General features: G+C 41.4%; 1 protein-coding gene across 1 annotated transcript; it reads left to right on the top strand.

Annotated features, from left to right (window-relative positions):
• The first annotated feature begins 3,312 nt into the window (after positions 1 to 3,312).
• Positions 3,313 to 23,136, top strand: TNFSF15 (TNF superfamily member 15). Its single transcript, XM_066580832.1, has 4 exons — positions 3,313 to 3,711; positions 11,125 to 11,146; positions 14,440 to 14,484; positions 20,273 to 23,136. The coding sequence occupies exons 1-4, from the start codon at positions 3,406 to 3,408 to the stop codon at positions 20,680 to 20,682; spliced, it is 783 nt and encodes a 260-aa protein (XP_066436929.1). The 5' UTR covers positions 3,313 to 3,405; the 3' UTR covers positions 20,683 to 23,136.
• The last annotated feature ends 3,101 nt before the right edge of the window (positions 23,137 to 26,237 follow it).

The raw sequence follows: 26,237 nt of genomic DNA, 5'->3' as shown, positions 1-26,237 counted from the left end.
ACAGAGTAGTTGGGGGAATAAATAGAACAAACCTTAGTACAAAAATAAAGCACCAGAACCCAGCTCAGTACATAAGTACAGCACCAGAACCAAGCTCAGTACATGAGTATAGCCACAAAACCAAGCTCAGTACATAAATACAGTTGCAGAACTAAATGATCATGTTGCTGAGGAGCTGATAGGTTGACAGGTGAACCCTGAAACATCAGGGGGGAGGAGACAGAACCAGGAGGAGGTGATTCATATAGTTCAACAAGAAGTGCATCAAAGAAGAAGATCTGGTCTGGCGGACCTAAGGGGGGCGATTTCTTCCAGCCTACATCTGCCCGGTGCCCCCTGTCACACAAGCTGGTGGTTTGCCCTGTTTGACCACATGAGTTGCATGAAGCTAAGGCTGGTCATGTATGTGGCTGAACAATGCTGATATCTTAAGAATAGCAGTAGTATAAATTCATGGGAAGGTATGGTTCCACAGCTCTTATTAGCACCCACCTAGGTTTAGGTTGAATTTCTGGGGCTAAATTCCCTGGCAAACTTCCTTTAAGGCCTCTTTCACATGGCAGCTTTTGATTTTTTCATCTGTGTCCAGAGATGAGTATTATGGCTTTTAAGACACAGTCATCAAAATGCTACTGAATGGTATTGATCAGTAGAAGGTGCCTGGACTACCGCATGGTACACATTTTCTTCTGACCTGTAAAGTGCTTTGTTGTAATATGCAGAAAAATCTACTGTATTAACCCCTTAGAGACCAAGCCTGTTTGCGCCTTAATGACCAGGCCAAATATTGGAAATCTGACACGTGTCACTTTACCATAGAATAACTCTGTAAAGGTTTTGCATATCCAAGTGATTCTGACACAGTTTTTTTGCCACATGTTGTACTTCGTGGGGGTGGTAAAAAATTGGGAAAATTTTGAAAAAATTGTAATTTTTTCCCACATTTTTAACTGCAATATCTCAAATATGTGTGAACATACTCTACAAATTTTTGATGAGATATATATTTCCATCTGTTTATTTTTATTCTGGATGCACATTTGAAAAACTTTTTTAGGAGACGTACAAATTTAACATTGATTATCAAACATTTTGAGGAATGTTTTGTTTTCCTGCACCAAGCCAAGATTGCAAGATCTCATAGGTGTCAGAATGATAGATACCCTCACAAATACCCCATTTTAAAAACTACACCCCTTAATACATTCACTAAGGAAGGGGGGGGGGGGACATGAGTATTTGGACCCCACAGTTTTTTTTTCAAGAGTTAATGTAATTTAGTGGAGGAAAAATAAAATGTCATATTTTTGCAAATATATCATTTTAAAGACAGGTTGTTTTTCTATAGTTTACATGAAAATGAGGATTTGCACCCCAAAATGGATACCCCTGTTTGTTCTGTGTTCAAAAACATGTCCATTGTCTCCCTAATATTCTGTCCGTATGCACAACGGGGCCCAATATGAAAGGAGCAGCCGGAGGCTTTCAGAACAGAAATTTTGCTTGATGGTGATTTAGGCCCCATTGCCCACTTGTAGAGCCCTTGAACAGCCAAAACGATGGAGAACCCCACAAATGACGCCATTTTGAATACTAGACCCCTTAACGAATTCATCTCGGGGTGTACTGCGTATTGTGACCGTACAGTTTTTGAATGAATTTAAGCAAAGCAGAAGGAAAAAATTATAATTTTCATTTTTTTGGCAATTGTGTCATTTTAAAAACATTTTTTTTCACAGTAGATAACTGGGGGCCAGGAGATTTTAAATGTCCCAGGCCGATCTGGCTTCTGTGCATGCGTCGCCATTTTTCCTTTGGCGCGCAAGCACGGAAGACGGCGGAGGGTCCGTTCCAGACCAGATCAATGTGGGACATCACGGAGAATAGGGCTGAGTAGTTTCACCCTCCCTCATGGATGGGGAAAATCTAACTTTTTTAAGCCTTTAATTTAGTTTTATTTAAACACATTATTGGGGGGGCTTTCAACACCCCCCCAAGACAGCTCCAGGTTGTTGGCTACCTCCGGAAGCACGGCAGCATGGAGCTGTCATGTCTACGGCCTGCAGGGTTTTAATCCCCGCAAGGAGCATGTTTTTACGTCCCTGAAGATTAAAGCCCAGCAAGCCAGGATGTAAAAAGTCAATAGGGTGGTCACTAAGGGGTTTAAGGATCCAGCACAAGAAAATCCATACAACTGCAGTAAAAAACACTCTAGGAAATGTCTAGGAAAAAGCTACACGTTTCAGGCTGGCTCCATACAGCTCTTCATTATGGCACACTGTCCCTGTCTGCAAAGTCAGTTTGTGAAGTTTGGTTTTAAATGTGGCTTTGGAAACATGGCATGTGTCATAATGAAGGCTGTATGGAGCCAGCCTGAAACGCGTAGCTTTTACTTAGGCAATTTCCTGAAGGGGGGGGGGGGGGGGGGGTTAATCATGTTTAAAAAAAACTTGCAGTCTTGTGGATATTTCATTGCTGGATCCTATAATAATTTTTCCTACTGATGCAGGAGTGGAGTCCGAAGATTCCTTGCATTGGGCAAAGTGTACAAAACTACAGGGGGATGGACAATAATATGGAAACACTATACAAAATGCATGGGTTTTAATCATTAGCACTAAGCTGCCCTTTTGACCACTGCTTGGCTGAGAGCTTTCCTGCCAAATTTGTGTTTACTTCACCTCTTGCCCTGCTCTGGGTGGTTTTGGGAGCCAGCTGGTAACAGCAGCTAAGTGGCTCAACACTTTGATCAATGGAACCTTGTTGCTCGGGTAGATGCTCACTTCTGGCCGCCTGCATCTGTGCCATATTACCTCCACCTAAAATCTACATGTCTCATTGAAATATGATTTCTAATCCCATGTAACCATGCCTTTCGTATGGTGTTTCCATATTTTTGTCCACCCCATGGGTAAGATACCTCCAATATACAGTACTTTCTCTTAACATGCTTTGTGGTACTCCAGTTTTAAAATAAATGTCCCAGGTTTCTAATACGTATGCAAAGAACAGAAGACAATTGTTACAATTGTTTAAAGTTTGGCTACATACATACAGTAATGTTACAAAATAGTCTATTGTTGCATTCTTTTTGCAACACCTAAAAGAGGTCAATAAAACAACATTTTTAACCTAACGTGTGGGCAAAAGATGTAATGGCAAAAATCCCTAAAGTTAAATTGAGCAATTAACATGGTTCTATTTCCCTCTGGCTGTTGTTTCACTCTCAGTGCTAAATCCCTCATGTATTGCTTACTTCTATTTGCCTTGTGACCAGCCCACACAAGTTCATTATCCTAACACCACCTACTCTACTGTACGGGGACTTTCCTAAAGACATTGCACGGTACAAAATAAAGCACACTATAAAGAGTATCGACTGTAGGCGGAACACTCCCTTACAGGATGGGAGGGGATCTCTGGACATGGATGCCTTTATTTAGGGCTCTGGTCACTTCGTGCGAACATGATTACAGGGGCCTTTCTCAATCCTCAACTGAAGCTGGGAACTCAGAACTCAGTAAACACATGGAAACAAGAATTGACATGCTGCGAGAAGAGAGGAATTATGTGACTTCCAGCTCTGGCTCTCAGGATAGGAGTATTAGGAGGCTGAAATGGGCTGTTGCTTTCTGCTTCCTTCTCCTCTGCTCTCTGGTGCTACTTACGGTTTACCTATTGCAAGGTGGTTTTCCTGCCAAGATTGACAAGGTAATGCACAATGCCAATACATTGACCTTCATCAAAGCAGTAGAGGTCATGTACTAAATCTTGGAAGTATTGCCAAATATTGTGGTTTTCATTGTTCTAGTTTCAACTTTTATGCTTAGAGGATGGCAAGCTTTCATGTGGTAGGGTTACGTAAGGTCTAGCCTGTCAATGTGGTGCAATAGAAAATATATTACTGTTTGCGCTGTCCTTATGTGCCAAATTGGAAGTGCGAAAGTGCACAGAAGAAGTGTATATCTACTAAGTAGTTGGGGAAGGATGCTGCCTAAGGGCCCTGATGTAGCAGAGTTTAATTAGTCGGTGATAACTTTCTCTGACAAGTTATCTCAAGCCATTAAAAAGCGATTGCACTCATAGCTCAATGCAAAAAAAAGTCATTGGAAAGAGGAAACAAACTGCGGCGGCACGGATTGTATTTTCCGGTCATGTGCTGTCTGTGTATTTCACAGACAGCACACCGTCCTATTATAGACTATGAGGCTATTCAGATGGCTACGTGAAAACAAATCGCTGTATGTCCTATCCAGATTCATTTTCATAGATGATAGTAAAGCATGCAGTGTGCATAGTTAGTGCAGATCAGACAGCAGCCCTCCCCCCTCCGTGTGAATAAACCCTAAGTAGAAGTTTAACTTTACTTTATGGACGGGTCACATTGCGTAAAGTTATCACCACGCCCCTTTTCATTGATAAAGTTAGTATTGTTAAAGTTGTCAGAAGGTGCATAAGTATCATAGGTAAGTTCGTTTAGAAAAAGGGCATGTGACAGCCATAATTTTATGCCCTTTTTTTGAGTGGTGCACAATAATAATTATCTAATTTGGTTGCAATTGTTGCTGGTAATGAAATAGTTGAGTCAATTTAATGACTATTAGGTAAACCATTAGGTAGGTTTTACAGTTTTCTTATGGAAATAGTCACTGATAGTGAAAAGATTTTTCAAGTCCCATTCGCATTATATTCTGTAGTAGAGTGTTCTTAAAGCTTAATCCACAGTGACTATAAGCACATGTATTACATGAGGTTTGCATTGGGGCTTTTGTGGTGTTGTGATGGGTTGGGCTTCATAGTACGCTACTACTACTACATGTAGACCAACCCTTGTTATGCAATGTATCAGCTGTTTATACAATAGTATGCGCTTGTAAATAGTGGAGATTTATGAAAGTGTTGAAAAGAGAAACTTTGTTGCTCATAGCCACCAATCACAGTGAAGCTTTCATTTCTTAGGCTCCCTTCACATGCGTGCGCCTCAGCCAACTTTTTGGCAGACTGAATAAGACTTTATTGTGCATGTATCAGTGTATTTTACTGTACCTTTGGCAGCCACAGAGTATGTTCATTTGTGCGGGGCAAACAAAGGCACACTGATTTAAATGGCTAGTTTAAGGTAACCAGACGTCCTGCTTTAGGCAGGATAGTCCCAGTTTGGGAACCTGTGTCCTGCTGTCCCCAGGATTCTTAAGCGGGACGTCTGTCTCGCTTACGGGTCATGTGTCCTACCTTTGTCCCACTTTCGGGAAGTGTGGTCACCATGAAAGTGTTTACCAGCTGGGGTGTCGTGGCTGGTGATCACTCAGTGGCGCTGCTACGGGTGCTCAAACTGATAATAGTGTGTGCACCCAGGTTCCTTCTCCCTTGACCTCTCCTCCATGGTTCCGCAGGAGGAGAGGACAAGGAGTCTGTGTGCACACACTTCCGCCCGCAGCAGCGCCAAGCAGAAGATAAGCAGCGCTTTGAAGACAAGAAAGTGGTAAGTATATCGAGCTCAGGGGCGCTGTTACTACTCGGATGACTGTGAAAGTCACTATTATTACTGGGGCGGATATAGGGGTCACTATTAGTAATAGTGTCCCCTATATTGTCCCCAGTAGTAATAGTACTACTGAGTATTACTACTGAGGCCAATATAGGGGACACTATTACTACTGGGACCACTGTGAGGGTCAGTATTACTTCTGGGGCCGATATAGGGGACTTTATTACTATTGGGGCCACTCTGTATGTGGCAGCATATCTCAAGCTGACTTAGGGTATGTTTACACATGGCGGAGATGCTGCCGAATGTCCGCAGCACAAATTTCCACAGCTAATTACGCAGCATTTTTGCATCCAAAATTCACACCATTTTGACTGGAAATGAGCCACATATCGCAGCTGATTTCAACTATGCGGCGCTCCCCTCACCTCCTCCGAGGCATACAAGCATACACCAAGGGCCCATTCAATGATGCAGCTAGGAAAAAAACACTTAACATTCCTCCCTTTTTGAAACTGCCCTGTCCTTTTTATAATGATGGAGGTAAAATAATACCTTGTGATAAGCCCCGCCCCCTGACCACACCTCTCTGCCTCACTTTGACCTTGGAAAAATCTGTTCACTTTCGCTAATTAGGCTAATGAGTTCCAGAAGTGTTCTTTTTCCAGTGGAATTACACAGTATATCACACATTTCCTTGTGTATTGCATATGCATTTGTGACCCCCCCCCCCCCCCATCCCCATTGACTTCTGTAGAGACCATTGTGTAAATGGGCAGTAAAATAGAACTGCTGCGGTTTTTTTTTTTGCATGACCAAAATACGAAGGCAAAAATGCACGTGAATGAACCCATTGAAATCAATGGGTTCTATTCTCTGCAAATACTCATGCAAACACGTTGGTTTACTATGGGCAGCCAACCACTACAATTTGACCAACATGACTAATAGAACAGCTTTTTATATATTATAAGGGTACCTCTAAGGTTAAGAGTATTTAAACAACAGAGTGGCATTAAAAGGGTTTTCCAGGACTAAAAACACTGATACCCCATGATTAGAAAAGGCAATCAGGACTGATCAGAGGGGTTCCAAAATCAATGACCCAAAACAATCATCAGAACAAATGGAGTTTGGCACTGTGGCCCTTCATCATGTATGCCAGCATATTGGTTTGTCTATATGTCCAGAGGTGCCTTGTACTGCAACACATGTACAGAGAAGCGGCTGTGCCTGGATAAACACTGAGCCACCCAACAATAAGGCTTAATGCACACAAACGTGTATTATGGCTCCATGCAGCAAACGCATGTGAAAAAACACAGAATATCAGGAAAACTATTGAAATCAATGGGTCTTATTGTCAGCGGTTTGCGCAAGCGATTTTGCACACTCGGAAATGCGCACACAATTGTCAGTTTGAAAAACCCGCAAGACGAGCATTTCAATTGCCAGATATTGATGTACTAGGCGTATCTCTGCAGCTCCGTGTGTCGACTTTTATACATGTCTGTCTATTACTAGCATTCTAAGATGTTGCAGAGAAGTAGTCTCTCCCTCAGCTGTCCTGATGTTTTCTCTGAAATTTTATGGAATTGCCATTCTAGAAATTGCCTAAGAGCTTAAACAGATAATGGGTCGAAACATATAAAGGGTCGAAACAATACCATTGATTTCAATGGTTTCGTTTCCACTTTCGGGATTCCTACGTGTTAATACTAGTAATAGTTATTTCTACATGCAAGAAAGTTAGGGCAGGGCCAATCTTCCTGTTTTTTTTTTTTCAAACTTGCATACACTAGCGCGGAGTTTGAATAGTCCGGAAAAAAAAACCTGGATCATGCGCTAATACATTCCATAGCGGCGAGCGTATTATCACATGCGCCCATGTGTATCTGCCCTAGTAGTGTAATTTAAGTAACTCAGAATCAGAGGCAGTTTATACTCTGTCAGTATATACCCACATATCGTCAGTATGCTTTGGACACGGTCCATGTGATTACATCAGTATAATCAGATAATCCGCCTAGGGCTTTTCATTTACATGTTTACTTCCTGTGTTTCATCATTGAAAGTGATTTCATTTAATGTGACTACAGAGATCTCTGTAATGTATTTGTGAACGTTTGATATGCAGTGTCATAGTAGATGGAGCTCAGAATGTATCTTCTGAAATATTGTGTGTCTGATATACATGATGAGAAACTGATTTTAGGATTTTCAGGACTTCTATAACATGTATGACAATATTTATACTGAATATGTATCACTGATCGCCACAAGCCTAATATTGTGTATGCCCCCTTCATTGCCCCCAAAACATCTTTGACTGATTCAGGCATGGACCTCTGAAGGTGCCCTGTGGTATCTGACCCCAAGACATTAGCAGCAGATCCTTTAAGTCGTGAGGTGCAACCTCCATGATTGGACTTGTATTCACAGGGCATCCCATAAATACTCAACCAGGTTGAGTAATTGGGAGGCCAAGTCATCAACTTGAAGGACTTTTACTCATTCACCCTTTGACTGATTTAGGCATGGACCTCTGAAGGTGCCCTGTGGTATCTGACACCAAGCCATTAGCAGGAGATCCTTAAAGTCGTGAGGTGCAACCTCCATGGATTGGACTTGTATTCACAGGACATCCCAAAAATACTCAAGCAGGTTTAGGAATTGGGAGGCCAAGTCATCAGCTTGAAGGCCTTTTAGATAGTCCAGTTATAGGGCATGAAGGTTTGTCAGATCGTTTCTTCACCTGATCAACGGGCCACGTAAAAAGTACAACTATCAGCTGACAAATGACCAAAGGTTCGTTAATCGGCTGATCTTTGCTTTTCGGCAAGCATTTTTAGTTGTACATCCTCCCATGTGGACAGGGAGATGTACAGTTGCCTCTATGGAGATGAAAGATTGTAGCAATGTTCACTCATCCCCGTACCTACAATTCTCAGCCCATGTAAAAGAAATGCAAACAAGCACCAATCAACATGCCTTTGTTGATAAGTGTTTGCTATATCAGGACGAGAATCATAAAATAAAAGGACCTTTAAACTCTTTGCTTTGTCCCGGAAACCAGTGTTTTGCAATTTTACTGCTCAAGTACAGGTCATAATTCGAGGATATCCTATAGAGGAAATACCTGTGACAATCTCTGAAGCACTGAAAGTAATTACATGACTTGTGCAATGCTTAGGAGGTCTTAAAACACTTGACCTGTTAGAAATAGTTAAAGGGGTTTAATATCAATGACCTATCCTTAGGATAGGTCATCAATATCCGATTGGTGGGGATTTGACTCCGCACACCCCTGTCAATCAGCTGTCTGGAGGGGCCTTGGACAGATAAATTATGTTATTCACTTCCCTTGTCAGTGGTTTCAATGTTATACCTGATCTGTGTATGAATATGAGTGCCTTAGCTGCATGCTGATATATTAGGGTAAGCCACAAGGAGAAGTACAGTTCAAAGGGGTTTTCCCATAATTGTTTTTTTTTTACTTTTATGATATTTTAACTAATTCTACAGAACAAGGGGGAGTCTCATCTGTAAGACCACCATTATTTCATAAATAAGCCGATCCTATTCCTCAGTAATGGCTGACAGGAAGTAACTTGTACATAGACCTTTGAATCTTGAAATCAGTGAGAGCTAAAGAAACAATAAGCATGAGTTTCCCACAAAATCCATCACCCGGGTCCCCTATCGGTCAGCCGTTTTCTGGACCAGTGCATTCATGCGCTGAGCTGATTTCTGCAGGAAGCAGGCAGCTCTGTTCCCCATGCAGTGGCCAGGTTTGGTATTGCAGGCTATTCACCTCAATGGAAAATTGGCCTGCAATACCAAACTTGCCCATTGCAGTGAGAACAGAGCTGTCTGCTTCCTGCAGAAATCAGCATGCTGAACTGGTGAACAGCTAATTGACAGGGATCCTGGGTGACAGAACCCATTTAATCTACTATTGATGAGCTATCCTGAGGATAGGCCATCAATAGTTTACAACTGGACAAATCCTTTAACTACTGCTGCCTGTAAAATTTCTCATAGTCACAAGTAATGATAGTGAACTTTTAAAAGTTCAGTTCAGCCAGTTTGTCGAATTTCATCGAAATGTTTGGTTTGGTCTGAATCAGTTTGAACCAAACCAGAACTTTACCAATACCCCTAAAGATGGTGGTGGTGGTATTTTAGTGGGTTCAGCCGAGACGATCTACCCAAGGTTCGGCTAGTTCAACCGGAAACAGCGTTTAACTGTTTTAGTTCGCTCAACACCAGCGCAAGATTAATTATTTATGTTAATAGATTTAGAATGTGTTGGCCCTATATAAAGAAAGATGATGATTAACCCTTTCCAATCCACTGTCTGATGTCCGAAGACATTCTGATTGAAGGCTGTACAGCTCCGATGTCAGAAGACGTCCGGCAGGGTATTCTTACTGTAGATTACTGGCCGCTTTGTTGTCGGGGGGCTCTCCAGCATGTCCAATACCGCAGTACTGGCTCTAGCAAACAGATGGCGCCATTGTATAATGGCAGAAAGAGAGAAACCCCTAGGAAACCTTGAATCTAAAATTGGATTGCAAAGGGTTAATAATAAATAAGATCATTTCATAATGCTGGCAACTTAGTAATAAACAAGAAACATTGATTCTCTTTTCTTGTATTAAATTACATGTATTGAGTGGTCTATTAGTCTTCATCCAATGGCATGCATACAAGAGAAAGGGGCCATAGGGAAAACAAAAATTAACCCCACACCCCCTAGTATTCCTCATATAAGTTGTTTTATTGACCCTTGGGACAATTTCCCAAGATCTTGTTCTTATGGAAAGTGGGAGACTATTGATTCTTGGCACTCAATAGCAGATGGCACTGGACCAAGCAAGACTGGACCCCCTCTCTTCAATGGACTCATACCAGCCACATCGTCTGTGGTACATGTGGCTTACAATTCAGATATAGCTCGAATTCTGACCAACTTGCTGGCTGACTATACCTCTTTCCTAAATTTCGGTGCATCCACCCCCAAAATCGGCAGAGGGTTTTCTGCTGCAGAAAATCTGCTACCAGTGAATGTAGCCTCAGGGGACACTAACAGATTTAATTTTTAGGGTCAAAGCATAACAAGAGGACATTCTGTACATTTAGAGGAAAGAAGGTTTCTACACAGACATAAAAGGGGGTTCTTTACTGTAAGAGCAGTGAGACTATGGAACTCTTTGCCTGAGGATGTGGTGATGGCAAATTTGAGAAAAGAGTTCAAGAGGGGAGTGGATTCCTTTCTTGAGCGATACAATATTACATGTTATAATCACTAATCTCTTTAGAAGAGTCGATGATCCAGGGATTATTCAATTGCCAGATTGGAGTTAGAAAGGATTTTTTTTTCTCTTAAATTGGGAATATCTGCCTCTACTTCATAGGTTTTTTTTTGCCTTCCTCTGCATCAATATTGGAGGGTAATAGGCTGAACTGGATGGTCATAGGTCTTTTTTTGACCTTACATACTATGTTATGTTACTACTATGTAATATTATTCCTGTCTTACAACTCATGTCAGTTAGAAATGATAGATTCTTAGATTTGTTAGAATGCAGATTTTTGTTACTATCACTCATTATTTGTATGTTTTCTTGCAGGGACAGACGGACAAACATCTAGGTATGTTATATGAACTTTACATTCTAGAACGTCTTTTCAATCTATAACATTATGTACTCATTATGGATGAACAGTCATGACAACACTGAGGGCAAGTGGATGAATAGAACTCACTTGATAGGTAGTTCAAACCCTATAGATGATCAGTAAGCCATTGACCAAAGGAATAGTATCTATACATATATATAAAAGTTTTTGGAGAAGAATAACATAGATATCTCATTTGTTTAGGACTAATTGGAGTGACACCCAAAATACCATAAGTACATTTAAAAGGACTTTTTGTGTTTTTCATTTGATAGTGTGAATGTGTGACTTATGGGGCCCTAACCACAGGACACCCACTGATCAGCAGGATGAAAGGGAAACAACTTTCATTGTAATGTTGCTCCTTCACTGCAGCACATGACACACAAAAATCATAAAAGACAAATGCATTATAGAGGTCATAGCTTTATTGCCGGAGCAGAAAAAGTATTTGCAAACCATCGAGGCTATTTAGACCTCTTCGACAGGCTGATGTAAGAACATATATTTGAAGAAACACCGACAGACACACACACACACACACATATATATATATATATATATATATATATATATATATATATATATATATATATATATATATATATATATATATATATATATATGTGTGTGTGTATATATATATCCAATACTCAACTCAATGGACACTTGGCGTGCAATACCAAACCTGGCCATTGCAGTGAGAATGGAGCTGTCTGCTTCCTGCAGTCATCAGGTCAATGCATGAGAATACTGACCTAGTGAACAGTTAATTGGCAGGGATATTTGTGTTTCTTCAAATATATGTTCTTGCAATAGCCTGATGAAGAGCCTAAGTAGCCTCGAAGGTTTGTAAATATAATTTTTCTCTTTTGTTCTTCTGCATGTGTAGATAGATAGATAGATAGATATGTATACAGTAGTGGACAAAAATATGGAAATACCATACAGAATGCATGCCTTAAAGGTGTTCTCACACTTCTAGTTGTCTTCAGACAGCTCCGTATGTTGCACAGTGGCCCAGATTGGTACTGCAGTCTGAATTCTATTGAAGTAAATGCGACTCAGCCTGCAGTACCAACCTGGGCCACTGCACAATGTACGGAGCTGTCTGAAAACGGCTATAAGTGGGAGAACCCCTTTAAGTTACATGGGATTATAAGTCATATTTCAATAAGACATGTAGAGACCGATTTTAAGTGGAGGTAATACGATGCTGCCGGACAAAATGAACATCTGCTCGAGCCATAAGGTTCCATTGATCAGGGCTTTGAGCCACTCAACTGCTGTTACCACCTGTCCCCCAAAACCACCCAGAGCAGGGCAAGTGGTGAACTAAACACAAATTTTTGAAAAAAGCTCTCACCCAAGTACACACAAAAGGGCAGCTCAGTGCTAATGATTAAAAACCCATGCATTTTGTACTGTCTTTCCATATTCTTGTCCACCCCCTACATATAGAGAGATCTAGATAGATAGATAGAAAGACAGACAGACAAACAAAGAAAGAAAAAAAGAAAGAGTGGAGATATGGTGTGATTACGTTACATTTTAAAAGGCAGGATAATAATTTAAGCACTGAAAGGAAAAGCTCAGCATTTAAATAATGAACCCGAGTCATAGAATAAGGTTTGCATATGAGGGAGGGAGGGTGATGATGTAGGGAGTTACAGACCAGGCTGATAGTGTCCATATAATAACAAGGAGTCATATATCCGGCTGCTATATTTAGTCCTCATGTTAATATTTGGAAAGTTCTTATCAGTTTGTATTCCCATATCTCAAAAATTGATAGAAAATTTTGTGAATGCAAACTTGTTAAAACTTCCGGGATATTATCACAAGGGCTACTTTTAGCTTCGGGGTTTCTGACTCATTATGTGGACACGTCACACCCATCAGCCTGATCTACGACTTCCTACGTCATCAACCTCCCCTTTCATCATCTACACAAACATCAAAGCTCTTTTACACGTAGCTGTTATTGTGTGAATCCCCATTAGATCGGGTTGCACGATAATTGTTAGGTAATTAGATCCACTAATTGGATCTTATATATGGGCCTACAAATCATCGTTCATCTGTATCTGCATAATTTGGTATTAATAGGTGTTGTACGATTTGCTGCATAGAAAGAAATGGCATAACATTTCAATCTAGAGGTGGTTATAATCCAATGAACGATCAAAACTACTCAATTATTGTTCCGAAATCTGTGTTTATCACAATGTTCTATCCCAGCAAAGCTGAAGAAGAAGCTCTGGCCCCGAAAAGCGTTTCTTTCTGTGCCTAAGCTTTTATCCAATAAAAAGATACTATTTGCACTTTAATCATGACTTAATTTTTTGGAGCTAAAAGGCCCATTTACACGCAAAGATTGTCGCTCAAAATGAGCTCAAACGAGGGCATATGTGCTCCGCAAACAAGAGGCCTTTTACACGCAAATGAAGCTGATAAAGTTTTAATGGGCATTAGTGTCCATTAACACTTTATGCAAAATTTTTAAAAATTGTCTTTGCGTGTAAATTGGCCTTTACTGGTTGTGCCAGATATTTAGCCACTACTCAGACTCCGTATAACCTACTATATACAGATTTAGACCTCCCTCACACGAGTGTTATGATGTGGCCATTTTGCCGTGATAAAACGACAGCGCAAAATCACTACCATGTGAGGCATTGAATTCCAATGTATTCATTCACATTGGCGACTTTCAGGCACGTGAAAAAACGTGCTGTCAAGACGTTAAGTCGCCAACCGTTTTCGGTCACCGATTTTCTTTGCGGTGTCAAAAGATAGGACTTGACCTATCTTTTGATGAAAAAAACAAAGGCAGCTTATATAGACTCCTATGGGAGTTTACCTGCGTCCGGCGCTCGGAATAGGAGACAGCTGGCTCTATTGAAGCTATTTGAAGGATTTCTGCCGACCAATGGAATTCTGCGCTGCAGTGTATTTTTCACGTAATATGCCCATGTGAATGGACGGGAAAAGGCAACATATTCTCAGGACTCCATCGCGGCTATTCTTTATTATTGCAGTTTTACAGTGCATGTAGTCATGTAAATGAGCCCCTAGACTGGTGACAGCACCTCCTTACACGCACGCTAACCACAAATATAGCATGGACACCTGATTAAAGCAGACCAAAAAATGCCAGCACGGGGTTGCTCTGCCTCTCTCTCTTTTCTCCTGCATTACTGCTATTCAGAAGGAAATAGATAATACCATTAATGTATTGTTTTATCTTATACTTTTATTATTAGGGCCTTTCCTGGATGCCGATACAGAACCCAAGGCTCACCTAACAGGTATTGATTCCATTGATTGTACATTTTAGTCTTCAAAATATGAAAATTGATCCTTGAGTTTTTGAGGAGATTGTAAAAAAACGACATATTTGACTTACTTGCACTTTATTGTCAATTTCAGCAGAATTGTAATTTTGATGATTCACTCTTAGTAAAGCTTATGATCAGGTAGTTATTCCCATTTTAGAATGCTATGGCACATCAGTAGGACGTTTGGCGAAAATACACGAGGCAATTGACCAATATGAGTTAACCCATGGAAACCTATGGTTGCGATTCCCATGGCCAATTTTCTGCGTGCAAAAACGTGCACAAAAGCGCTCATGTGAAGGAAGCCTAAGGTCCCCTCCACAAAACCATATGTGCAAAAACACAGTGCAATGTATTTGATGTATTTGCACATGAACAACATTGGATGAGGCACATTTGCGCGCATGTTGGCACATAGTACTGTACTATTTGCGCACGCACATGTGTGCACGACACACCCTTTCTGAGGATCAAAAGGCGATTTAGCCTAACAAAATCCAGATGTGTTCTTTTTCGAACCCCTCTTGTATATTTGCCCAACTCCCATAGACTTCTATGAGTCCTTTGGTGCGCTAATGCGCACAAAAATATAGCATGCTGCGTTTTTATTTTTGCATGCGCAAAAGAGAGTACTGAGAGCGAACCCATTGAAATTAACGGGTTCTATTCTTTGCATATTGTACATGTAGAAAACTGCATGTGCAAATATACGCACAAACACGGTCATGTGAAGCCGTCCTAAATCTAAAGCATGTGCATGAATTTCCACAAGTTCCGTTCAGATGAAAGGGACAGTCACAGGCATTTCTACAAAAAAAATCTGCCACATGGGAATATATTGTACTCTCACATAGCTCCATTCAAATGCATCAGGGCTTAAACAGATGGGTGCATGTGATAATACACTCGCTGCTACAGAGCGTATTAGTGCATGAACTGGGGTTTTGGGGGGGGTTGACTATTAAAACTCCGCCCTATAGCGCGAGTTGGAAAAAAAAACTGCGGGAAGATGGGTCCTGCCAGGGGCGTAACTAAAGGCTCAGGGGCCCTGATGCAAAAGGTGATCTGGGGCCCCCCCTTTATCTGTATCTGTACCCGTACCCATATATAAACCATGATGTACAGAGGCATAACTTGAAGCTTTTGGGCCCCAATGCAAAAGCTGTAACATGGCCCCCAACTATAATGCTTTATTCATAGTACTGGGCTCCCTATATGGAGAAGAGAGACCTTATGGGCCCCCTAAGGCTCCTGGGCCTGGGTGCAACCGCATCCCCTGCACCCTCTATAGTTACGCCCCTGGCTCCTGCCCTATCTGTATCACATGAAGAAAAACTATGTGCAAGAAAGATAGGGAAAGTCCTATATTTTCTCATGCGTAGTATTAACGCGCGAGAATCCCAATAGTGAAAATCACGTTCGAGAAATCCCCCCAGTGAAAAGGAAACCACTGTACTCCTATAGAGATCAGTGGTTTCTTTTGGTCCCGTGATCACTGCTGTATAAGGGGAGAAAAACCCGTCCATGTGTTTAAGCCCTAAGGATCATTGGGATCTTGGCAGTGAAACTCCCACCAATTGATAAATAATGGCATATCCATCACTTAGGCTGCATTCTCACCGTGCTCTCGCATCGTAGTGCCCATTGTTTTCAATGGGGCCGGTGGCAGCATTGCTCCATATGCAAAGTGTACACGATGCGATGCGAGGTCTTCCATTTAATCTCAAGCACCCATATCGCGCTCACCATGGATGTGAAATCCCCGAGGATGCAATGCGTTTTTATGTGAAAATAGCCTAGCATCACTTCAGAGAAGAAGGGAATCCCCCGTCCCTGCGGGGGATCGCAGAATTTCTCCCATTGTTTTCAATGGGAGACATCGCATCACATACACTTTACTGCGATGCGAGAGCACACACCATGATATGGGATATGATGTCGGGATTCACGGCCCCATATTGCGCTCGCCAGTGTGAAGTTAGCCTTAAGGATATTGTCATTGTGGTCAGAATAAACACAAATACCTTTCTAAAGGTAATCAGCAAGGTGCCCTCCATGCCACGCCACTGATTTACAGTGGTGCATAAAAGGTTTTAGCGTGTTTTATGATCACATGTCGAACATGCAGTACAGCAATCTACCAAGCAGAAAATGCTTGCAATATGGGGTCCAAGTCCAAAGTAGTAAGCGACCTCCAGGACTATTCAAGAGCTCTGCAACAGGCCTAGAGGTTACTTACATCTCTTAAGACATCCCCCAGGTGTGTTCTTTGCATGTTCTATTTTAAACAACCTATAGGATTGTTCAAGAGCTCTTCAATAGTCCTGGAAGTTGCTTACGTCCCTCAAGATATCACCCAGGAATGTCCCTTGCATGTTCAACATTATGCACCCTCAGGATGGTTCACGAGCTCTTCATTCTTCAACAGTCCTGGAGGTTGCTTACATCGCTCAAGAGATCACTAAGGGATGTGCCTTGCATGTTCAACATTATGCACCCTCCAAGATGGTTCAAGAGCTCTTTATTCTTTAACAGTCCTGGAGGTTGCTTACGTCCATGAGGACGTCGCTTAGGTGTGTACCTGTACCTTGTATGTTCAATAGTAAGCAACCTCACAGCCTGTTCAAGAGCTCTTCAACAGTCCTGGAGGTTGCTTACGTCCCTCAAGATATCACCCAGGAATGTCCCTTGCATGTTCAACATTATGCACCCTCAGGATGGTTCACAAGCTCTTCATTCTTTAACAGTCCTGGAGGTTGCTTACAACCCTCAAGAGATCACTAAGGGATGTCCCTTGCTTGTTCAACATTATGCACCCTCCAAGTTGGTTCAAAAGCTCTTTATTCTTTAACAGTCCTGGAGGCTGCTTACATACCTCAAAAAATCACCCAGGGATGTCCCTTGCATGGTGAACATTATGTACCCTCAGGATGGTTCACGAGCTCTTCATTCTTCAACAGTCCTGGAGGTTGCTTACAACCCTCAAGAGATCACTAAAGGATGTCTCCTGCATGTTCAACATTATGCACCCTCCAAGATGGTTCAAGAGCTCTTTATTCTTTAACAGTCCTGGAGGTTGCTTACGTCCATGAGGACGTCACTTAGGTGTGTACCTTGTATGTTCAATAGTAAGCAACCTCACAGACTGTTCAAGAGCTCTTCAACAGTCCTGGAAATTGCTTACGTCCATGAAGACATCACCCAGGTTTGTACCTTGCATGTTCAGGAGTGTTGAAATCAGTGAACTATCCTAATGTCACCTGTTTACAAGTATTCACTCTCACACAAGAACTCTGGTCTCATTGCCCCTCTGACCAACTGGGCATAATGTTGAAGACATTTGAATACGAAGGGGGGATCTATTAAGGCACTTGCTCTCATTATTTTTGTGTCACAAAAATCCTAACTTTTGGCACATGCCTTTTTTGTGCAAAATTTGCCATTTTTTTTTATCAATTTTATGCTGACTCATCACTTTTTGAAAAAGTGTGTGTGGCTTAGCCCTTCATAGCCTGGAAGACTTGCTAGCTTTATACCTTGAACTATGGCATACATTATAGCACAAGTTTTTAAGATCTAATTTTCAGTCTCAGGGATCGGCAAACGATATCCCAAATGTATTACGAGGCATTTGCTTGTTAATAAGTAAGGCTCATTTTATGCAAGTGCTCTTTATATTAAGAAAGGCGTATGAAATGTCTATTTTAATAAATCTGAGCCACAAAATGGTGCATGTGAGCCAAACATGATGCCCCCACCACGTGTTCCTAGTTTTTGGCAGGGCTGTATATATTTCCTGGTTTTCTACAGCAGAATACTTAGGCCAGGTGCACACTTACCATGTGCCCGAGTAGCAGCCAAGAGGCTCAGGCGCAATTCGTATGGGACGCTACATGGACAGCCCGCACATCCTAAGTCACTGATTCGGACAAGAATAAGACATTTGATGAGTTTTTTCATGTAGCCTGTGTCTTCTTGAATATTATGGGTCCGTATGCTGACTGTATGTCATCCATTTTTTTTACGTCTGACATATGGATATATTAAACGCTACTGTGTCGGAGCCCTTAGGTTGACCATGAAGCTGTAGAGGAGAGAAACAGGAGTTTGCGAGGAGATGATAAGTAGTAAAGACTTCACCTCTTCTACAGTATATTGTATACTTTCTTATGCTTTATTCACACAAGCGTATACACACAGCTATTTACCCATGTAAATACGCTGACCATCAAAAAGAATGCATTGGCTTGTGTGAATAAAGCCTGAGGAAGGGATTCGGAGGTGTTGTAACTCTTATTCTATACTTGTTGACCAAAACTGCCATTTTAACAATGCATAGGTCAATGTTTGCGTTGATTGTGATATCTGAACGTTTCCTGTGAAATTGATAATGATTAATTGTATAAATATTAGCTAGTTTTTTCCTCCCTGATACAGTAGGGTCTGGTTACTCATTGGTGACACTTAGACATGGTTCAGTGTCTGCATGTATAGTGATATTTTTTGCTGGGGTGAGATTGCTAATAAATAATACCTATGGACTACCAAGATTTTTCCTTTTGGGTTATTGTTGTGTCTAGCCTAACTTGTAAGACTTTTTGGGCATCTTGATATAATTACATTTACTCTAATATAGAGGGGCCATTATTGGGTTCTACTAGGGCAATTAGGGCAAGGTTCCTATATAAGGCTGCTTTTGTCAAGGTAACTAGGTAGTGGAGAAAGTGGCAGGGTAAACCAGGGTTATAATAGGACCACTTACTATAGTATTTACAACTTTGGCTCTGCTTTTCATCTTCCTCCTGAGTATAGTTTTTAGGATGCCCTATGTTGGGGAATAAAGCCTTCCTTTTTTAATTTTCACTTCTGCATATTTGGGCATCAATGGATCATATAATTATGTTTTATCAATGAGTGTGTCAGACAGATGGATGTGGATCCGCCTTGTTACTGACCGGTTTGGCATTGGGCTAACTGTGGTGGCAACACCTGGGGAACCCCGGTTTCATACTTACCCGTTCCAAGCAGGATATGGTCTTTGCTGAGGGGTATCAAAGCCATTACGCACACAGATAGTCCCAGTTGTTTGGCTGCTACAGGTGCATAGGGCCAAGGTGCGATATATGAAAGTCTGAGCATTTGCGTAGTAAAGGAACAGGCTGACGTCAGGGCTGGCAGCACAAGTACATAAACGAGGTCCAGGCTGAAGGTCAGGGCAGGCAGCAGATAGTAGCAGAGTCCAAGATACAGAGCCAGGGAGCACAGAAGTCAGGACAAGCATGGGCCAGAACCAGGAACACACAAACTAGGACATTGTCACACTGGTCGGAGACCAAATGCTTAGGCATCCACCCTCAGGGATGGATGCCTAATAAAGCAGGTGCAAGAATGTGATTGGACAGATTAGGGGAGTGCATGCTCGTCCTTTAAGAGGAGGGGCTTGCAGAGTGTGAATGACAGTGACCCCTGACCACAGCCCCAGCAGCTGGTGAGTCGGGTGAGCAGCAATGCCACATTGTGACAAAGGGTTTTTTTTTAATGATTTTTAATAAAAGTTACATCTTAGTATCTACCTGATGGCAGCACCATTATGTGATATATGAATCAGCCTCATCTTCATCTAGACATTATGTAAACTGATGCCACTTTTCATAAATGTGAGCCAAGTCTTCTGTCATTTTGCTTCCACTTTGTTCATTGTAATGCGATAACTGACTACTAATACATAAAATACTGTTTTTTGTTTTTTTTCCCTTAGCCAAAATGCCATCTAGCGAAAGTCCTGAAAGTCTCCAGTGGGAATCTAAGCGTGGTCTGGCAATTCTGATAAATGGAATGACTTACTCTGACCAATCCATCGTCATTCCTAAGGAAGGATATTATTTTGTGTACTCTCAATTGACTTTCCGCCCTCCCAACAGTGGATGTTCTGTCGACGAGACTATATCCCAGATCATCTCACGGTCCAATTTCAACTATCCAGAACCGGAAACTATTCTCAGTGGAATTTCCTATTGTACAAACGACGGTGGAATGTACCAACCCATTTATCTAGCTGGTCTTGTTCATCTGAAGAGGGGGGATAAGCTGAAGGTGAAAATAAGTCCTTTCACTCAAGTTGACGCCTCTGTTGACCACAAAACCTTCTTCGGTGCTTTCTGGGTGTAATGCAGGGTGCTGAAGGATTGCTGCACGTAGACTGATGATGGACACTGCTGTTGAGCCTTATCTTTAAAAAGTTTATTAATTTATAAAGTTCTTTTTATTATAGAGCACACATTTATATTTTCAAATTGTTTATATTTTCTATTATGGTTATTTATATAGGATCAAACTAACCGCACATCATCCTTCCACATGAGTTATAGGACCAATCCAAGAATTTCAGGATAAGTTAATATTGTACATTTCAGGGTTTTTTTTAACTATGAAAGTTTGCTACTACATCATTTCTGCTAATTATGGAACATTCCTGGTGTCAAAATCGCAACCCTTTATCTAACTGCTACATGTCAGACACATCCTGAACAGCTTAGCTGAAGTAGTAGTAGATTCATTTTTCCTACAGCAGATTACTATCACATCTGAAGGCATAACTTAAAAATGCTGAGCTCTAATGTAAAATCTGTCACAGAGCCCCCAACTATAATCATCCATTGATAGTAATGGTCTCCTTATATGAGGAACTAAGACCTTATGGATCCCTTGAGGCTCCGGGGCACCAAAGAGCTTGCACTCATTATAGTTCTGCCCCTGATCACATCCTACATGACAATGCCTGCTGTGAAGGTCTCACTTCCCAAAATCCAAATCCCCAAGGAAGCTCTGTGTAGACATTGAACCACAAGGAAATGCTTGAAGCCTAAAGAACTGTGAATGCAGTTCTGAACTATAACACAGGCTGTAACTAGGGATCAGTACAAGTATTGCAATGCATTTAAAAAGTTACTCAACTTTTTATATACACTAATTATATACATGAGCTGAAAGTTGTGTTCAGATGTGGAAATTTTCTTAAGACCAGTTTCGGACAAGCTATTACAGGTGCGTTTTTATGCCTGAATTACAGATGAGTGTCCCAGCCCAACCATAAGTCTGCTGACCCAAATGACAGCAACATAGATCCCTATCTCTTCCATGAAGAGTCACCTGCCGTATCTCATGAACAGTGAGACTTTAATCAGCATTCTTAAAAGGTAACGAAACGTTTTGAAAATTTTTGACATGTCAGAAGTTTTTATCTGGGTGCAGGGACACTCATCAATCACTAAAACAAATAGACAAAAGCACTCACCTTAGTGCTGTGCCCATTAAGTTGTCATTGCTAGTAATGTACAGCCTCCATAGAGTTTCTATGGAGCCCATACACAACTTCGAGCAAAGACAGAAACCACCAAGTCGGTACAGCGCTCAGATGGGTGCTTCTGCCGGTTTGTTTTAGTGATCGGTTGGGGTCTCAGCACCACTGATCAAAACTTTTGACGTGTCATTATGAGATGTCAAGACTTTTTTAAAACTTTAGTTAGATTTTAGCCAGATGCTATATAAACAATGTGGAAATTTCTCAAGTTCGACCATGAAAACCCTTTTTTGACCTGAATACGTAGGCATTTAAATGTTAAGAAATGTTAAGCTAAGTGTTAATGTTTATAACTTTTTTATATGTGAAAGTCCAATTTAAATTATGTGAACTTTTTACACCGTATGAGTGCCAGTTATCAAATATTTTGTACATTTTGTATGATTAGTGTAGTTTGTGCCCAAAACTCAAAACTTATACCCTTATTTGGCCTGATGTACTAAGTCTGCTCATGCAACTCTCTGTTATAAAGCCATACTGTATGTGTTACACTGAAAGGTGCTTCTATACGGCACCATATTATGTAGATATCCTACCAAAGAAGCATTGCTTTTAGGGGACAATCCTTCTGTAATGCAGCATCTAGAGATGAGTGAGCATACTCGCTAAGGGCAATTGCTTGAGCGAGCATTGCCTTTATCGAGTACCTGTGCGCTCGAGACAAAAAGGTTTGGGTGCCTGCGCGGGGGAGCGGTGAGTAGCGGCAGTCAGCAGGGGGGAGCGAGGGGGAGAGAGGGAGAGAGGGATCTCCCCTCCATTCCTCCTCGCTCTCCCCCCGCAGCTCCCTGCCCGCCGCCGGCACCCGAACCTTTTGTCTCGAGCGGGCAGGTACTCGCTAAGGGCAATGATCGCTCGAGCAATTGCCCTTAGCGAGTATACTCGCTCATCACTAGCAGCATCCAATGGAGGAGCATTGTACAATATTTGTTAAATTGGATGCATATGGACGTACAGTATGGCCCCATAGACATCTATAAGCTCCATACAACATGGCAGTTGTACAGACCCCACATTTTTTCAAGGTAGCTATAAGTGGAGTATATCATGTTGGAAATTATTAGAAGAAGCGACGTATTTATCAGTTCATATTTGCTACATTATTCAATCCTCTGTAGCTCTTTATATAAATATAACTACAATAGTGTAAATTTGTAACAAAATATAAAACTTTGAAAGTAGTTATAACTGTTAAAGTATTTATGTAACACTTGTTTTAGAGTGGCCAACACATCACCCTGTCTTTTGCTATTAAAAGGGTTTCTATGGACTGTATGTAGTTACATTTATTGAAAACCATGCACAAACATTGTAAACTATGGGACCTTATGGGGACCAGCAGCTCATAACATTCAATCACCGTATCTTCAAGACTATAAGATGCACTTTTTAGAAGAACAAACCTTGTTAAAAAGTATCTGCATCTTATACAACGAAGTCCCCTGCAGGTCGGTAGCAGACCACAATCATAGAGGTCTGAAGGACCTTTCTGATCTCATGATCATGTAACCAGATGCACTGGAGGAGTCATAGACGGCCAGCATGAGAGAACAGCTGGAAGCGGAGGTTTTTGCACTGGGAACTTCACTAACTTGTGTTCTTTATTAACCCTTTCCAATCCACTGTCTGACCTCTGAAGACATCATGATTTAAGGCTGTACAGCTCCGATGTTGGAAGACGTCCGTCGGGGTTCTCTTACTGTATATTGCCAGGCTCTCTGCTGTCGGAGCCTATCCAACGTGTCACCTCATGCAGTACTGGCTTTAGCCAGCATATAGTGCTGTTGTATAATGGCGGAAAAAGAGTAAGCCCCCTAGGAAAACCAGAATACAAATTGGATTGGAAAGGGTTAACTATTGAACAGAGCTGCTTGTTTTTGTGTAGCTGTGCTGTGTGAGTGTATGAAGCGTGTCATAGAGGGAGTAAAAAAATACTTAAATGGGTTTTCAAGTAAGAAAAAAAAATGATGCCTTGCTCAAGAATAATAAAAAGGCATATTCACACCTCTTGGATCCCTACAACTCCAGTACTGCATTTCCATTCTCCCTACCGGTGCTCTGCTTATAAGCTGCAGTCAGCTTGTTTGTAGAACTAGATTGACCCGATGTTCACTATGCAAACATAAAATGTTTGAAAAGATGCCGAGGATTCGGCTTGAACTCTTCGTTGTCCATGGATTGGTCATTCATGTTTTGGGGACATGGACACAGTCAAACCGGTAAGCACTTGATATGAACATCGCTAGACTCTCCCCAATGGCGCTGTTGGCTTAGGCACAACAGAGCTGTTAGACTTAACATAGGAACTTTGACCTAGCCTGACAGTCACTCAGTGTATCAAATTAAAATTTTATGGCGGTGGTGAGGATGTCCCAAATCTAATAGCGCCAAAATCATCCACCAAAGTTCACGCAAAGGGGTCAAAGTGTGGTGCAAGAAAAAACATGTAGGCTTTTTTATATTAGATGTCATCAGTTGCTCTAACCAATCACAGACCTCGGACCACCGCAGCAGTCTATGACGTTACAAGCTGCAGCTTGTACACAGATCTGGCGGGGTGAACAGAAAGTTGGGTCTGGATTTGCAGGCAGTCTGAATGGGTTAACATAGGTTTTTTTTTTATTATCTTTGGATATGGCCAGCACTATTTAAAACACATCACTCAGAATATCCCTTCAGAATAATACAAAACACATACAGTAAAGCAAAAAGGATAAAGCATGGCAAGCAGACACATTACACAGACATGATGAGGAGACACATTACACAGACATGATGAGCAGACACATTACACAGACATGATGAGGAGACACATTACACAGACATTTACATGGATAGCAAATGTAAAGATGTATCTACATGTGTCCTTACAATCTGTTTCATTGGTAAAAAAATGAGGACACACTAAGTTTATCATGGGCAGACTTTTAGCTATTAACCTCCTCACCTACACTAAAATACCAAAAAAGGAAGCGCTACCCTAGACCATCAACGTTAGTAGTATTGACCCCTCCACTTTCTCAGACCACCCAGAAAAATCTTTGTTGCCTAAACCTGGAATCCGAAAAATATGGTAGATTATTATGTTCCTTTTTAACCTACACTGGTAAACTTTAAGTTTCTACCCAATGGTTTGTATGTCAACTTTTTTTTTTACAAATATTTTTTTGTCCTAGAGAGCAGATCTCGAGGGGTACAGTTACAATGACTGCATATACCTTATCTTACAAAGTTGGTGCCTATTGTATCCTGTCCAATCTTCTTTATTTATTCATTCCCAGAGATCCCATATACGTTTCGTTTCACTCTAACACCATGGTTTCCATTTTCACAGAGTGACCACTTTATTATAAACACCCAATAAGTAGCACATTGACCTTCTTTGCCCTTCAGAACTGCAGCAATTCATCATGGCATAGATTCTACTAGGTGTTGAAATTATTCTGCAGGCATATTGGCCCATGCAGACAGGAGAGCTTCCAGTTGTTGCCAAAAATTAAATGGAAGTACTCATATGCTCTGAACAGCTGACAGGAAGGGTTCATCGATTCATGCTGCTTGCAGCAAATACCGACTCTTCCATCAGCATGATGCAATATAAATCTGGATTAATCTGACTAGGCAATGTTTTTCTACTACTCAATGATCCAATTGTTGCACTGCTTTCCCCATTGGAGTCTAACCTTTCTGCTTCTCTTTAATAGCAATGTAACTTGCGCTGGTCTTCTGCTGTTATAGCCCATCCTTACTAAGGAATGACAAGTTGTGCATTCGTACACCTTAGTTGGAGCACCATCATTGTATTTGCTGCAGTTTATTTGACTGTGCATTGCCGGTTCATCCAGAAGATTCTTTCATTAATGAGTCATTTACGTTCACAGGATCCCCTTTTGCTGGATGTTTCTCCACTATTTTCTGTAAACTCACCACACCATTACATAAGAAAATCCCACAAGGTTGGCAGTTTTTGAAATCCTGGCCTGACCAGTCTAGCCACTGGCATAACTATAGAGGATTCAGGGGATGTGGTTGCACCCGGGCCCAGGAGCCTTAGGGGGTCCATAAGGCCTCTCTTTTCCATATAGGGAGCCCAGCACTATGAATAAAGCATTATAGTTGGGGGCCCTGTTACAGGTTTTGCATTGGGGCCCAGAAGCTTCAAGTTACGCCTCTGAGTCTAGCACTTCTGACCATGTGCTTTCGAATTTACTCGAATACCTCCTTTTTCCCATTCCAATTTGGATTTACACTGGGACTGATCCACTGATTCACTTGATGTTATGCTGCACTCCTGGTTTCATGCCTAATTTCCACACAGGGAAGCTCCAATCATGAAAGAGCAGGGGTCTCAAATAAAAGGGGCCAT

The sequence above is a fragment of the Eleutherodactylus coqui genome, chromosome 10 (assembly GCF_035609145.1).
Source record: "Eleutherodactylus coqui strain aEleCoq1 chromosome 10, aEleCoq1.hap1, whole genome shotgun sequence".
NCBI lineage: Eukaryota > Metazoa > Chordata > Amphibia > Anura > Eleutherodactylidae > Eleutherodactylus > Eleutherodactylus coqui.
The sequence above is the reverse complement of the archived record's forward strand: the minus strand, read 5'-3'. Positions and strand labels throughout refer to the sequence as shown.